This window comes from Tinamus guttatus, unplaced genomic scaffold, assembly GCF_059628265.1.
Source record: "Tinamus guttatus ecotype Peru unplaced genomic scaffold, ASM5962826v1 Tinamus_guttatus_pri_ptg000227l, whole genome shotgun sequence".
Taxonomy (NCBI): Eukaryota; Metazoa; Chordata; class Aves; order Tinamiformes; family Tinamidae; genus Tinamus; species Tinamus guttatus.
The window spans coordinates 2,468,697-2,483,923 of NW_028288761.1; the positions used below are offsets into that span (position 1 = coordinate 2,468,697).

Genomic DNA, 15,227 nt, shown 5'->3' on the forward strand with positions numbered 1-15,227 from the left:
CTCTTAAGGAAGGTCAAGTACAGTTTTGCTTGGTGTAGAATGGTTTAAATGTTTCTTCAGGTGCCTACCAGTCTGTTTGCAGATCTGCAATGAAATTGGTTTTGCATTGATTTAGATGGTGGAATCCCTGTCTCATACAAGTCCATGCAGAACCCATTAAATCTCTGACCAGTTTTTCTTCCCACTCTATGAAATCCATACCACACTAATGCACCATGGGCAATTCACAGGATTTGCAGGAAAATGAGCTATTCGTTGGGATTTTCTCAATCACTGCAGAGCAACTTCTGTTCTGTCCATTTCTATACGTAGAGGAGTTCCTGTCCCTGAAAGGACAGTTCAACTCCCAAAGCAACTTGCACATATAGCGTTGCCATTCTATGCAAATGAGGGCTCTGGGTAAAGTGAGGGACAATCTTCTACTTTTACATATTAGAAGGGAGATTACTGGATGTTGCGTGGGGAACGCTCTGAGTGAGTGGGTGAATAGATATCTCACAGCCAGGCACCAGCTGCCAGACGCTTGTGAACTTTTTGCATTTGTTGCAGCTATGAAAATGGATGATTTGCAGTGATGGGCTTTGCAAATTCCCACCTGTAAAAGATCTTTGCTTTTATCCTATTTGTCCAGTCGGGGGGAAATTACTACGTTTTATTGTTTTTATGTATTTTAATCTCAATTAAAAAAACACAGTCACCATACTTTCCCAATTACTTCACTTTGTGATAATGCTTTGTGCATCATCCACTGGCCACCTATGTTTACAACTCAAAGATAACCAGAAACTAAAGATCAGAGGAACTGAGAAGACTTAGTCTAATGCACTAATCTCAGCTGCATCAGCTCTTGAGTGCAGGAGAGGTGCCTGCACGTGTCAGGGCCTGAGGCACTGGTGGGCCTTAATGATCCTGATCAGCATCACCTTGGAACTCCACCCACCTCCTCTGCCCATAGGCCCAGGAGCCTCATTTAAGCTCAGCTGTAGGCCCCTTTTTCCTTTCCTAGGTTATGCTGTGGGAATGCTGCTTTTTAGGTTGCTCCTGCCTCATTGTGGACCTGATATGGACTCTGCTGTGCAGGCTGATTTCCTGGTTTGATCCTAGACCTGTCTCATCACTGTGAACCTGTCTGGTGATCATGGGGCTTTCTCTGATCGTGTTTGCTCTCGTTGGGCCTGGTTGTAGTCTGTAGGCTGTCTTCCCAGCTTGACCTCAGATCTGCATAATCATATAAACTTGTCTGAAGATTTGGAATTTTGGTCAAACCTAGCAGCCATCTCCTGGCCTACCCTGATCCTCTTGCTCAGGTACTGTGGGATGGGGTCCTGGCTGGTGAGGCCCCTGCCCTGTCACCTGTGTTACTGTGCTCAGCGCTTCCACCCTTGAGAGGTGACTGCCCATTCTGCTCTTCCTGACAAAATCTTCAGCTCTCTTTACGTACTGAGCTCTTCTTTGTGCCTCTTTCAAAGGAGCTACTTTAGCTCAATAAAGCCTTAAGTAGTTTATATAAAAACTGGACTTTTTAAGCTTGGTATAGGTGGTATTGTTAATGAAGATAGGACAGTCCCTAGAAGAGCTGCAGTTTCCACATGGCCTAACCTGGGTTTATGCTAAATCTGCTGTGTGTACTGCTTCAGAGTAAGCTTCAGGTGAGAGGCCAAAGTGCTTCTCAGGCCATCTGGAAGGTGCGGGAGGCCGTGTTGAACTGCTGAGAGCAGAAATGGAGGGACAATTTCCCATAACCAGCTTGGAGTGGCAGGCTTCCAGGGTACTTTGCATGCTATCCTCCTTAGACCTGAAGACAGGGAGGATATAATTCTCTGTTTCGCTTGTGCTATTTTTCAGAGCTTCCCAGAAACATGTGGCATGTATTTCAAATGAGCCTCAGGAGCACCCATGGGCTTTGCTGTGGTTTTTATGGTCTCTCTTTAGTGCATTTTTGATTCCCAAAGCAAACAACCTGCTGTGGAAGATCTGGCCAGAAAGGATCTTCTTATAAATGGGGGAATGGGATGTTTTTAACTCTGCCCTGCTGCAACAAAGAGGGACTTGACTGAAACCAGTTAGCAAGAGCTGGTAGAGGTGGATTTTTATGCTATATAGTAAGATATAATTTTCCCTTTATCTATTTCTCTCTTACTCGGAGCACTGCTAAGACAAGGATGAGGAGTGATAAATGAATTTGGAAATGAAGAGGGGACAAGAGGGCGAGGCATACTGTAGCTTAAAATCCCCAGTAAATAGGAGATGAGTTTTAGGAGCTTATAGCAAGCAATGAAGGAGAGCTCCCTCAGAGCACCTGCTTTCAGAAAGGTGGCAAATGTCTTGTTGGCCTGGGCTCACACCTTTCCATTGATTCACAGTGCACATGTCCTCTCCAGACATGTACTTCCCCCATCCATTCAGATAGCCAAGCAACTGTCTCCCTTTGCTGTACTCAACTCCCTTCTCCTAAAAAATACCTCTGGTATTCTTCCCCCGCCCCTGCTTCCTACTGGTGTAGGACTGGGTCACCCTTGTCTTTTCTATCCACATTGCTGTGGCATCTCTCTGCCTCTCTCTGAAATGCTCTTCATCTGATAGGAATCAAAGCAGAAAGCACTGAGAAGGTGGGAAAAAAAAACACAAACAAAAAAAACCCCATTCTCTTCTGCCTACTCCTTTATGCACTTTATATATGATATCTCCCTTGTGTCAATTACACCCTGGGGCATACCTGAGAGAACAGAACCTGTTTGAGTCCTGTTACTCAAAGCACCACTGGAAGGCGCTCAGATATTCTGCTCATGACCCTGGTGCCAACTGACAGAACTCTTGACCATAAAAAGAAATTAAAATAATGTTCACATAAGCCAGACAACAGCCCCCCTTGCAGTTCCCTGAGTGCATAATGTTAAATGAGATTCTCTGTTTCTCAGGGGACTATTAAAACTGGTCAATATTTATGAAGCTTTCAGTCTGATTCATGCAATTTGTTCTCTATGTGGTTGTCTTTGGGACTCAGCTGTTGCTTGGCCTGCTGCTGCCATAAAATCAGATGCTATGGTTTAACTGCCTCCTTGCTTAGAGGTGGAGCATGGAAAGGTTTGGGCAGGATGTGAAACTCTTCTACTTGTTGCCCACTGCAAGTAACCAAGGGAGGACACAAGGGGAAGAACCACCTGGAGCCCTTCCTCCTGCCTGTCTTCCATACTTAACTGACCAGCTTAAGTTATCAACAGGCAATGTAGAAAATTTTTCTGCTGTGAAGTGTGCTGTGTCATGATGGCTTTTAAGTAACTTTCACTGATGTTCCGGTATACTGAATATTGGTCATGTGGCTGTGTGAGGACTAATCTGTGTGTCTGTTCCAGGACCCCATGCTCTAAAAAGAGGCATGGTCTGGATTGACCTAGTTGTGACAGCAGGTTTTCACCGAAGTTGATTCCTTCCATTCTGATTCATCTTGTGTTCTGCCAGGTTGACAGAGTGTGAGCAGCTTCCCTGGACTCAGCAGAGATGCTGGCTGTCCAGTCAGTGATGCTGTGGAGCGTTTCCATAAGAGCAACACTACCCTGTGGAAACTAATCCTCCTAGGACTCCCTGCCTGCTTCTCCAGGGAACCTCCTCCTCAGCTAGGAGTTTAGGGAACAGCTACTTGTGAAAATGGTGACTGAGGTAAGAAATCAGTACATTGCAGCAATGCATGACCTCTCTCCTGGAGATGAACTTGCATTTCACAAATGCAGCTGTTAAACTCTCTTTTGCCATTAATGGCAGATCTCAGCCACTCTAATCTTTCTGGTGATGGGCATGAGACACTAGCTTATCCCTTAAGCACACAAGGCCAGCAAATCAAAGTGGTTGTCTGGGCTGCAAACTCAAATGGAGCTTGCCACTGCCTGGATGGAAAGGGCAGGCGAGGGAAGGTGTTATCTCTACTGTGCAGCAGAGGACTGGGAGGCTGCCTGAACCTGTCACCAGCAGACAGGTGTGTCTTTTCCAGCAAGGTGGAAATCCATCTTAGCCACAGAAGTTTTTTGAAACTGTTCTCACTAAAGGTCACATGGGAAGCTTTAGAAAGGCAATATGGGTTACTTGGATGAACTCGTGCTGATGCTGTTTTCTGCTATATTTTTTGTCGCCAGGAGACTTTGAGACATCTAGACTTTAAAAAAAATAATAATAAAAAAAAAAGAAAAAGAAAAGAAATCTGCATAGGCAACAATAATCTAGGGCCCGACTAGTTTCTTCATCTGTGTACAGAACACCTGAAACTGGTAGCTTCTGAAGATGCAAAATAGCGGTTTGCTGAGTGAGCATCAGTGCTTTCCATGTAAAATTGTAAATATAGAATCATGACTAGAGATAAAGGGTAAACCTGAGAGCATCAGACAATCCATCCCTTGCCTCTTGGCCTGCTTGCTGCCCTGGGGCTAAGGAGGCAGGGCTCTGAAGAGTAACACAGGATATTGTTTAACTGAGAGGAAAAAAAGGATGAGAAGATAAAAGTGACAACTAAATGCCTTGAAATTTCATGCAGGTAGTAGTGACTGAGTAACTGAGTACAGGCCAAGGGAGCTTCCCCACCACAAGCTTTTTATTTGGCTGTTTGTACTTCCATTGGCAGGGTTTGCAGGCAGTTCCCTGTGAGGCACTAAGTGATATGTTAGGTGGGTTTTTTATTTTGAACTATAAGAGTAGATGTACAGCAGGTAAGGGAAGAGTAAAATAGCATATGTACCTATATGGTACAGTATTAACCTAACCTCTTTGAGAGAGGTGCTTCCTGAAAGGCATTTGGCCTTTTTTTTGCTGATGTAAAACTTGACTCTGTAATTGCCAGATGCTTCAGTGGCTGTTTCCTTTGCAGGGTGTGGGGAAACACTAAACTAGAACCTTTGCAATTGTATAAGTAAAACTGTAGGCACAGGTGCTGCACTAACTTGTATGATGCATCTTATAAGGAATTCTATAGAGCCACCTGATATATGCTGCAAGCAGCTCAGTTTTATGCACAGTACCTGACTTGAGACTATATGGGTTATCAGTTAAGCCCTTGTTTTGTAAAATTGAAATTCAGTTTTTACAATGCTTCTTATGTTAAATGTAGACATAAGCTTCGTTTCCTCTTTTGTTTCATCATTTGCAAGCATCCCATTGATAATGCTGTAGTGTTTTATTTTTATCATATCCTTATCCTTGCATGCCCCTGCTCTCCTTGTCCTCCAGGGAGCCTGAGTTCCCACAGGCACCATTCAACTGCCTAAGAAAATTGCACACCTGCTTCTGGTTGCTCCTTGCCAAGTGCTGTAGTGCCTGCTGCTTCTCCCTGGCTGCCTCTGGCACAGGACTTTAGATATCTCTGAAGTGCATCCTTGCTTACTTGGGAAAAGAAGGGAAGTTAATGAGCAGGTGAAAGAAAGGAAGAGTTATAGGTGATGTCTCCAGCTTAGGTGTGAAGGAACCATCCATTGGCAGCAGTCACCACTGAACCTAGTTTTAGGACAGAGGCTTGCATGGCACCTGATGCTTAGTATCATGAAACATGAATGAATTTCTCAGCTCTAGACTGCTAACTGATGCATATGTCCTTCTCTGTAGGGTAATGATCTTGTCTATTCCCACAATGGCCTCATTCATGGGAATTAGCCTTGCACTCATGAAGGAGACTTTAACAAAAGCTTTTCTATTGAAAGTGAACATCTTGATGGGGCCTAATTTATTTCACAGTTGCTGGCCTAAAATGACAACATGACACTTGGAGAGGTGCCCAGTTTAAGAAGCATGTACAAAGCCTGCCTGTAAAAGGAACTGAGTAGGATAAGGCCCTCCTGCTGGTCCTTAGCCTCTGCCTGGTCAGCCTTTGCCCCCAAAAGCTCCCTGTGGCTTTTCTTCAGGCTAGGCTATATTATTATGTTTTGCTTTGAGCAGGGGTTTGGGCTACAGCCTTGCAGATGTCCCCTGCAACCAGAATTATTTTGTGAAATAAGGATTACATGTGTGTGCTGTGCATTTGAGCTCAGATTCTGGTTTCCATTTGCTTTTGTCTGGGGCAATGAGATGAGCTTGTCTTTAGACAGAAGCTCTTATAGGATTAAGTATCTGCTTTCATAAGATTGAAATGTCCTCCTATCATTAGCTTAATGTGAAGAGAGTAGTCTTTCCAGCTTTATCAGGATTAATCTGCCCACTACAATGTACTAGATATCATATAACTGGTACAGAAAAAGTTGGTTTCAGTCTAGCAGAGTAACACTATTCCATACTTTTTGCCTAGAAGCAGCTTTTAGACACAGATGCTAGTCAGAAAGCTGATCTGAGATCCACCACAGTGATAAGCCTGGTGGGAATATGAGATTTGATTATGCTGTAGTGGCGGTGTCATCAGCAACAAAATTTTTGGATCCTATTTAATCCTCATTTGCAGTCCTCTGGTGGTTGTATTCATGTTCATTGTAGTTAAATTTGAATCCTTCTATATTCTTCATACCCTCTGACCAATTAATGCTACTTATCAACTTCATATTACATTTGAATATCTCTCAAAATCAAGCTAAGATGAGTTCAAAACCAAAAATGTGAGGGAAACAGTTTGGTGTGTAGGATTCAGCCTTAGGCAACTGTGTTGATAAATAACAAACTTTTTGACCCTGATGTTGCTCCAAAGAGCCTGTTCTAATCTTTCACTACTCAGTTAGAAACTTCCCCTCATTTACAGAAGTGGGAAAATAGCTTTTACACCGTCTGCCTGAAGTTCTCTGCATTCTGGCGAATCTCAGTGTCCCATTCCTATTGTTGAATTTCAATAAGTCTTGCAAAAACAAATACCACTGCATAATTAAAGGATGGGTGGATACAGCCACATAATTTACACAGTAGAAACCTAAGCATAGTAACCTTAGGAATTACTCTACTGTGACCTAATATCATGTACCAACCTCTTTAACGAAGTTATGTATAGACAGGCACATACTTTGTTTAGCATCAGCCAAAGCCATGTCAATCCAACCTAGTAGTTCCAGAGTGCTGGGCAGATTTTGACAGTTTTATGTTGCAGGTTTGGACTTTAATCAGGAAAATTATTGCAACAAATTCATTGCTGAAGACTGTCTATATGGACTGATATTCAGGATTGCTGCCATTGATGGCTTAAGTTACACTCATAAATGCAAATTGTGAAACTGGCTTTGTTGCCTTAAAACTGCTGTATAAATGGTAGTGTTTCAGGCTTTCAGTTTCTGCTGTTTTGTATTGAGCACCTTATACTAAGAGAAGGGAAGAAAAACATTTCATTTTTTTGGAAAGCCATGAGCAGTATCAGATTTGTAAATTCTGTGCTGCTTCCTGGTTTGTTGGTCTCTTGTCCAATAAAAAGTACTTTCTGCATGATTTAAAAAAAAATGCTGAGGTGGTAAAGAGTAAAAGATGTTCAGAGGAATATCATACTGACTTCATAAAAACACAAACTTGGGATAAATGGGAAACAGACTTTCTGGCTCCTCCTGTGCGTGGAGCTGGCTGTAACCAAGGGGATTATCTACAAGCAATCCAGTCCTACTGCTTGTGCTAGGTGCAGCTGCTGCTGAATGACAGGGGATTAGAGGAAGCAGCTAGGCGGAGAGGAGAGCGGGTAGGAGATAATCTGCTGAGCTGTCCCCTTGGAGGGACAAGACACTGACTAATCCCTACACGTTTGAGCACATGAAGGGCTGCCGATACAGCTGGAGTGATCGGGGATGTCATGTCATTCTCAGAGCCACCATCCTCTAGGCAGAGGCCTGTCAGCCTCTGTGTAATGACAAGCATGAGAGGTGCATTGGATGTGTGGAAGTGAGAAGGAATTACAAATATGGATGATTCAGGGACTTTTTGCTGTGAAGGCTGAGCGGTTGCAAGAAAGGTAATGGCAGTTCTGGTTATGTGTAGGTTAAGTACAGAGTCTCTGCATACTTTTGGGATGAGGAAACCTTATTTGAAAGGGGTAGAATTAAGGGAAATAACTCCTGACTTCCAGACATGACTGGATAAATCTGGAAGAGCAAGAAGCTAACCCTGTGTAAATTTTCCCCGCTCCCACCACAAGACAATTTTTCATGTACTTTTTAATAAAATGGAGATATCCCTTTTGCTGTTTTTGGAGAGTTCACATTGTTACATCTTCCTCCCAGCCTTTGGGGCTCTTGTTACCTGCAGCAGCAGAGCTCCCCAGGGTCCCTTGGAGAGAGGAAGGGTGAGATGGGCTCAGTCCTCCTGCTCCCACACCCTGTGCCTAGAAACCTGACCCAGACCTGTTGGAAAAAAGGAGCTTCCCTTGGCTGAGGCTCTGGAGGAGGCATCTGATCCTGCCAGGGGACTACGGGGGCAGATGCTGGAGGTTGCTCATGATAAATGTAGTAGTGCTGGTTACATGCCCTGAGTCAGGCACTTGTTTATGGTCAAAACACTGCATGGGGTCTGCCTGAGTGATTCGCTGTGCTGAGCATAGCCTGGAGGGGCTTGAGCACTGCTAATCCCTGATCCTCCTCCTTTTGGGTCTTGCTTGTGGAAAAAAAGAGTTACCTGTGACAGTTGGGATAAAGAAGATGGACAGCAGCTGCCAGCCCACCTTTCCTGGCTGCCCTGCTTTGCTGAAGGTTGGATCTAACTCCTTGCCCAGGCTCCAAGGCCCTCTGGAGCTGCTCCTTGTCTGGTCCTTGGGAGCACTTGCCATGCAAGGTGCCTGTTCCAGTGCATTTTCCATAAATACTTTAATTTTCTTCCCTAAAGGGCAGTGTGCAATAGTTGTGATAAGGGCTGAGGCATTGGCTCACCTGGCATTTGACCTGGGTGCATTTTTATTTCCCAGTTTGATATGAAAAATACAAATACTGTGTGTCGGATCCCTAAGAGGGGAGTAAGGGGCAGGCAGGGAGGCTCTGGCACGGTGTCTGGTGGGTTTGCCACGGGGTGGCTCAGGAGGCACCCAAATAAATGCCTGTGTGAGCCGAGTGCGTGGGGGCCTCTTGAAGCAAGTGGAATAAAACAAAGTGAAAGTAACATGATATAGAAGTGGGGCAGCTGGGCGACTGCCCCCCTCGCTGAACTCCACCCGAAGCGCCCTTGGGGAAGGGGAAAAAAGCGGGAAAGGGGGTTAAAAAAGCAGCGACCCCCTGTCCGCAGCGGGGCCGAGGGGCGGCGAGCGCAGCCCCCGCCCCGCCGCCGCGCGCCGCTCCGCTCCGCCCCGGCGCTGTTGTGTCCCCTCTCTCGCGCCGTACGGCCGGGCGGCCGCCGCGTATCCCTCCGCGGGCAAGTTTGTGGCGCGGGCGCGGGCGGCGCCGCCGCGGCTCCCGCTCGGCAGCGGCTCCGGCTCCAGCGCGGGGCGTCCCCGGCCGCGCTCGGCATGGCCGGGATCGGCATCGACCAGTCCAAGCTGCCCGGCGTCAAGGAAGGTAGGGGGCCCGGCGGGGCGGGCGGGGGTTTGGGGGGAGTTATCGGCGCTTTCCTGGGTGATGGCAGATGCTGGGGCGGAGGGCAAGGGCCGGGAAGGAGCGTTGAGCGCCGTGGCCGCCCGCTCGCGTCACTCGGGACTCCCGTGCGTGGGGTTTGTGCCCAGAATCGCGGCGTTGGGGTCGGAGCGGGGCGAGGAGGCACCCTGGGCTCTGGGGGAGAAGCGGCGCCGGGGAGGAGGAGGAGGAGGATGAAGGGGGGTAGTGGAGCCCTTTGTTTGCGCGGCGGCTCCGGCTCGGGAGCGGCCCCGGTGTCCGCGGGAGCCTCCGGAGCTGCCCCCGGCCGGGCTGAGCTGCTGGAGCCCGGGCAGGCGCTGGGCAGCCGCGGGCTGGAGCAACGGCGGGAGCTCCGCGGCTCTGGGGGGGCTGCGGGGCTGCCCCGAGAGCCTCGGGCCGCCGCGGAGCCGCCGCTCCAGGCTGCGCAGTCCGCGTGTGCGCGGAACGTCCCAGCGCGGGGGTGGCATCCCCGCGTGTCCGGCTGCGGATCCCGCGTGGCGGCCCCCCCGCGTGTCCCCTCGTTCACCCCCAGCTCGGCCGCGCTCCGCTCCCCGGCCACAGCAGGGTCTGCTTCCCTCGTGGGCCTCTGAGCTTCGATAAAGGTGCCCTTCGACTGCTCTGCCTTAGAAACCAGAGCACTGTGCAAGGCAGAGGCTGTTCTTTCTGACAGCAACGTAAATCTGTAGAAACTCCACCAAAATCAACCATAGTTATCAATAGCACTGACTGCCTGTGTAAATGCAGTGAAAATGTGTTTTCCTTGCTGCTGGCCTTTTGTTTGTTTCTGTTTGCTCTTTTAATTCTCACGAAATAACGAGCATGAATCTGATGATTCAGCTGTGTAGAGCAGAAGGCATGTGTTTGCAAAGGGAGCCCCTGGTTCCCCTTGATGCCTCCTCATCCTTTAATGCTTCTCCTGTTTATTGCTAGTGGAAGAAAAGTAATGTTCATTTGCTGAACTTCTAGGGTTTACTGCTAGTCCCATTAAGTCATTAGCAAAATTGTTATTGGCCATTTTAGTGTTGCCAGCGTCTCATCCGTACAGTCTGTCTACATGTGGTTACTCAAGAAAATTAATCTCATTAACCTTTCCAGCAGATTGATAAAATTGAATCAAATCCCTGTGTAGACGCTCTTATTCAGAATTTAAGTAGCCTTGATTTGATTTAGCTTAAATAATTTCTGAAGTGAACTCACTGAACTGAATTAAGGTGGCTTACATGATGAAAAAAAGTGTGTTTACAGGGGGCCAATGTTGTCCAGCTGGTTCCTTGAAATTTGCACCTCATTTCCAATGAGTGTCCTGGTAGAAAATCTCTTGTTGTGTGGTAGCAATTGGATTAAAGGAGTGTTTCAGAGCATTCACAGTGGGCAAAGCTGATGAGGCCTGAGCTGGGTTCTGCAGAGCCTGGGGCATGTTTCATGTTTTCAGTTTACTGATATAATTTGTGTTTGTTGTGGCGGAAAGTGTTGGAACTCAGTTCTGCTTTGCAGTAGACCTTCTCATGCTTGGCCTTAAAGCCAACCAAGGAAATAAATGCATCGCCTTCCATACCTAGGGAAATATTTATTGTTCCCGATACAGAAATCACTGTTGATCCTCCTTGCAAGCCTTTCCCTTTCTTCGTTTTGGGTAAAGGTCAGTTTAGTCATTCATTAACAGTGGGGAATGGTTGTGCTGCATTTGTTTTCTGTGGTTCAAGTGCTTTGCTCTTCACTGGCTCCCCTTGGGGAGCTCGCTTGTGTCCTGGTCCTCCTCAGCTACTGGAATCCGGTGCTGCTCCCAAAGTGCTGCCCCGCTCTTTTGTTGTAGTCTTGACAGCTCCCATAAAAAAGAGGGCGTTTCTGAGCAACAAAGGCAGTGACAGCCCAAGCAGGTGCTGCAGGGAAACCTGCTTCTTGTGGTGGTTAAAAGGAAAAAATATACATTAGCAAAAGACCAAGCGTGCATGGTGGTCTATTTGTGAAAAATGCTCTGGCCAGTGCAGTTTGTTTGGAGGGCCAGGGATAACAGTATCAAATGTACCCTCAGGGCTGGCACAGCCTGGGCCGTGGCGCTGCAGCCTGATCCTGCTGAGCCGTTTTTCCATGGGATGTTAAGTAGAGGCTCTGACCGCTGTGGTCAGTGAAGCTCTTGTAAGTTATTTGTTGAAGGTTTTGGTGTTAGTTACAGTATGTGGGCTGAGTTTCTCTGCTTGTATTTCTACTTGCCATTTAAATGCCTGTGACATTTTCCCTTCTCACAAGCAGCTTTTGCTGTGTGCTTTCTTGCCTCTCCCTGGGGGGTTGCTCAGTTGTATGTGTGTGGATCTTTATTTCTAGAGGGACCTAATTTGTGAGCCTTCAGGGAACAAAAGCATCATGGAAATATTATTTTAATTAGCTACTTGTAAAGCAACCAAAAGAAATTTGCTTGAGCTCTGCTTGATCTCCAGCTGCTGGCTCTTGTCTTTTGTGATCTGATGCTTTACTGGAAGTTAAGAAGAGGGGGAGAGGCAACTTCCCCTCTCCCTCCAGGGCTGTCTTTGCCCCAGGCTGAGGTCCGTGGTACTGACTGTGCAACACGGGCACCTGCCTGCTGGGCCAGGGGCTCAGCCCGTTGTCCCACATGGGTTTCTGAGAGCTCTTGGTGGTGGCAGGTAAAATGATGAGAATTTCCTGGCCCTTGTGCCAGTTTTAACCCTCTGTGAGAAGGGGAAGTAAAACTGAGACCCCAGCGCTCTAGTGAGCAGCATGTGGCAATTTGGAACCATGGAAAATTGCAGGGCCTTAATAAGCAATTTTGTTAATAAATTGTGAAGAAACATAAGGGCCCTGTATCTGTTCTAGTCATTAGAATTAATCCAGCCATGATGCTGTCACTTAAGCTTCAGTGTTGACAAAGGCTAATTGTGGCTGCCGCCTGCGCTCCCGGGGACACAAACAATGTCTGCATTATGATTTCTACTCTGTTGGGCATCTAATTTGACTACAGGAAGGTCCTGAGCTGCACTTGCCAATGCTGCTCGTCCTAGTCTGCTGGCAGATAGGCCAAGTGGAGCAGGCGACGCAACCCGCCTGCTGCCTTGGGAAAACAGGAAGAGCTTGAGTTTTTATTTTCCAGCTTAGCAGGGCGTTTTCTGGGCCAGGCAGACTAGCTGGCTCTCTTTGGCCTTAGAATAAACTGAATAAAAGTTTGTTGTCTTCCTCTTCCCAACTGCACCACCTTCCGTCTGATGTCTGCAGCCAAACATGACCTTCCCTGAGACTCTCGCCGTTAAAATCTCCTGGACCCTGCATGTGGCAGATGGGTAGGTGTCAGCTTTGAGGTCCGGTGTCTCGGGCACTCCTGGAACACACAGGTTGATGCTGAGGTTATATCTGGCCTTTCAGTGGCAATGTGTGCCCAGCAACACAATAGTGGAGGAAGGGAACTGAGGAACTGATGTCTGTCAAAGAGGGAAGTAGGTTCAAGAAGTTTTGACAGCTGGTACAGCGTTTGGGGAGGGATTCTGCTTCAGGGTTTTTCAGGGGGCTGGTGCTGGGGGATGAGGTATTATGGCTTGCACTTCCCTCATGGTAAGGAAGGTTGGCTTTTAACCAGGACAGCACTTCTGAGAGGAGCTGAAGATGAGCCAGGTCCCTGTGAAGCCACCTGCACCATGTCCCTTGGCTCTGTTTTGTTTGTTTGTTTGCTCACCTTTGGTAGCACAATGTGCAGCATCTCATCCTTCTGCTTTGTGACTTCCTCTGAGAAGCGCTCTGAAAAATCCAGGAAAGCTGGATGGCTGGAGGGCAGTGAGGAGGTGGAGGGTGGTAGGACACAGACTCAGCCATAAAGGCTTTTCTTTCTAGGTCACTGGTTCATGTCCAGCTCTTCTGCGTAATAGGAGATTTTTTTTTTTTCCCTGCATGCATGAATTCAGTAGCAGAGGCTTCAGGACTCATTTCACTTCTGGCTAAAGCAGGGTGAAAGTTTTATTATGCATTCGGTTGTTGTGTGTCTGCAGCGCTTGGCAGAGGAGATGGGCAAAATTAGCATTTCAAGCTCCTGGCTCCAGAGCTGGGCAAGCAGGTCTGCCTCCTGCTGACCCTCAAATCCTCGGTGGAGACAATGCCCCAAGGATGACAAGATTGCCCAAAAAGAGGCCTTTAGCAGGGAGGAGCTTCCAGACTCACATTAACCTCTTCTGCAGGCAAAGATGTTTCCTAAGTTACTGACAAACAGAGGAGTTTTAGGCCTGGGGTAAGGGACAGAGCCTGTTTTCCCTGTCTGCTGGGGTGGCAGGGAGCCTGGGACCCTTTCCCCATTTGTGATGCTGGGCCCTTGGCCATCACCTCTGTGGGTCTCTGAGTAATCATCCCAGCTGGGCAGTGCATTGCAGACAGCTCAGTGGCTGTGGCCACCGGCCTCTGTTTAATCTTTAATTTCCTGCGACCGTGACTGGGTGTTCCTGCACGCCAGGCTGGAGATGGCAGTCATGAAGAGCGGGGCTGCCCTTTGGGGCTGTGCAAAGAAAACTGTCCTAGGGAAAATGATGGGACATGCCTTTGGGTTGTGTAAAACGTCCCTGCTCTGCTGGAATACGCCTTGTTTTTTGTTTTACTCGGGGACATCCAGCATGAACATGGTGATTTAGAGGACAAAGCGACACATTCCCTCCCTGCTTCCTCACTCCCTTCCCGAGTGCCTCCGCTGGCCACTTTCCCACTCCCTGACTTGCTGCTGCTCCTCTGTGCTGGGCCGAAGCCTTGGGGATAAAGCTGCCCTAGAGTTTAGGAGGTTAAAATCAGCTTTATTGCATGACACTCCCTGCAAGCCAGCTTGCTCTTTTGGCTTTCTCTCTTTTTTTTTTTTTTTTTAAAGCATTTTTTCCCCCCTCTCTTTTCTTTCCCTTTTTCCCTAGCTTCTTTCTTAACAGAGAGTTGACATCCTGCACTCCTGGTTGGAAAAGCAGAGCTCCTGTCTCCCCAGAGTCTGACGTGTGTCACTGATGCTCCACGTTTCCTTCACGGTGCTGGCTTATCCCCCCGAAACATGATCAGATCTCATGGAAGTCTCTTGACACTTCATTTATGCTTCCCTTTTAAAACAGAAATTGGAGCCTTCCCAGGAGAGAAGTCTCTTTGTACGAAAAAGGCTGCATAATAACATAGAGCTGGGCTTAGTAGTCACAAGCCAGGGTGAGCCCTGCTCTGAGCCCTGCGATTTAGGCTGCTGAGGGCAGGAGAGGGTGTAGCCCTATGTTGCACGTGTAGGAGATAACCGGAGGGCAAGGCAGGGCTGTCGTGAGCCTTGCATTCAGCAAAGGTTGGGCTTAGGAGCTCATAAAATAAATCGGTTGCCCTGGGTGCTCTGTGGATTAGGCCATCACCCTTGCAATGAATGTTACCATTCCTGGGAAAGATGCACAGGGGTCCCTGCTCAGACCCTCAGCACAGTCCTTGGTGTCAGGTTCTTGAAGCTCAGATGATGATTGCTGCGCTTGCATGCTAACCTACTCTGCCACCAATGTGGGGATAAAAATAATTTGAATTTTTTGGGTGAGCGTTGGTAGCGGCTTGGTCTGTGTGCTCCTCGCTGCGGTGAGTGCTGTTCAGGACAGAAAGCTGAAGTGGGGTAGCAAGTGAGTCACTGTTCTCGCTTCTCTGTTCAAAGACAGCTTAAATAACTGCGTGCGGTAAGGCTTTGAGTTCGTGTGTGTGTGTGATTCTCCTCTCGCAGCAGCCCTGCTGAACCAGGAATCGTCTCAAGAGGAAATGGTACATGGGCTAAGCGCGTGG

At 47.7% G+C, this 15,227-nt stretch overlaps 1 protein-coding gene across 2 annotated transcripts in view; it reads left to right on the plus strand.

Moving 5' to 3' along the window:
* The first annotated feature begins 9,242 nt into the window (after window positions 1–9,242).
* CCDC50 (coiled-coil domain containing 50) overlaps window positions 9,243–15,227 on the plus strand; it is a 37,673-nt gene continuing 31,688 nt past the window's right edge. For both annotated transcript variants that reach the window (XM_088525536.1, XM_088525535.1), the window contains exon 1: window positions 9,243–9,410. In XM_088525536.1, coding sequence (XP_088381662.1) covers window positions 9,362–9,410 — 49 coding nt within the window. In that variant the 5' untranslated portion in view covers window positions 9,243–9,361. The remainder of the gene's footprint in view (window positions 9,411–15,227) is intronic.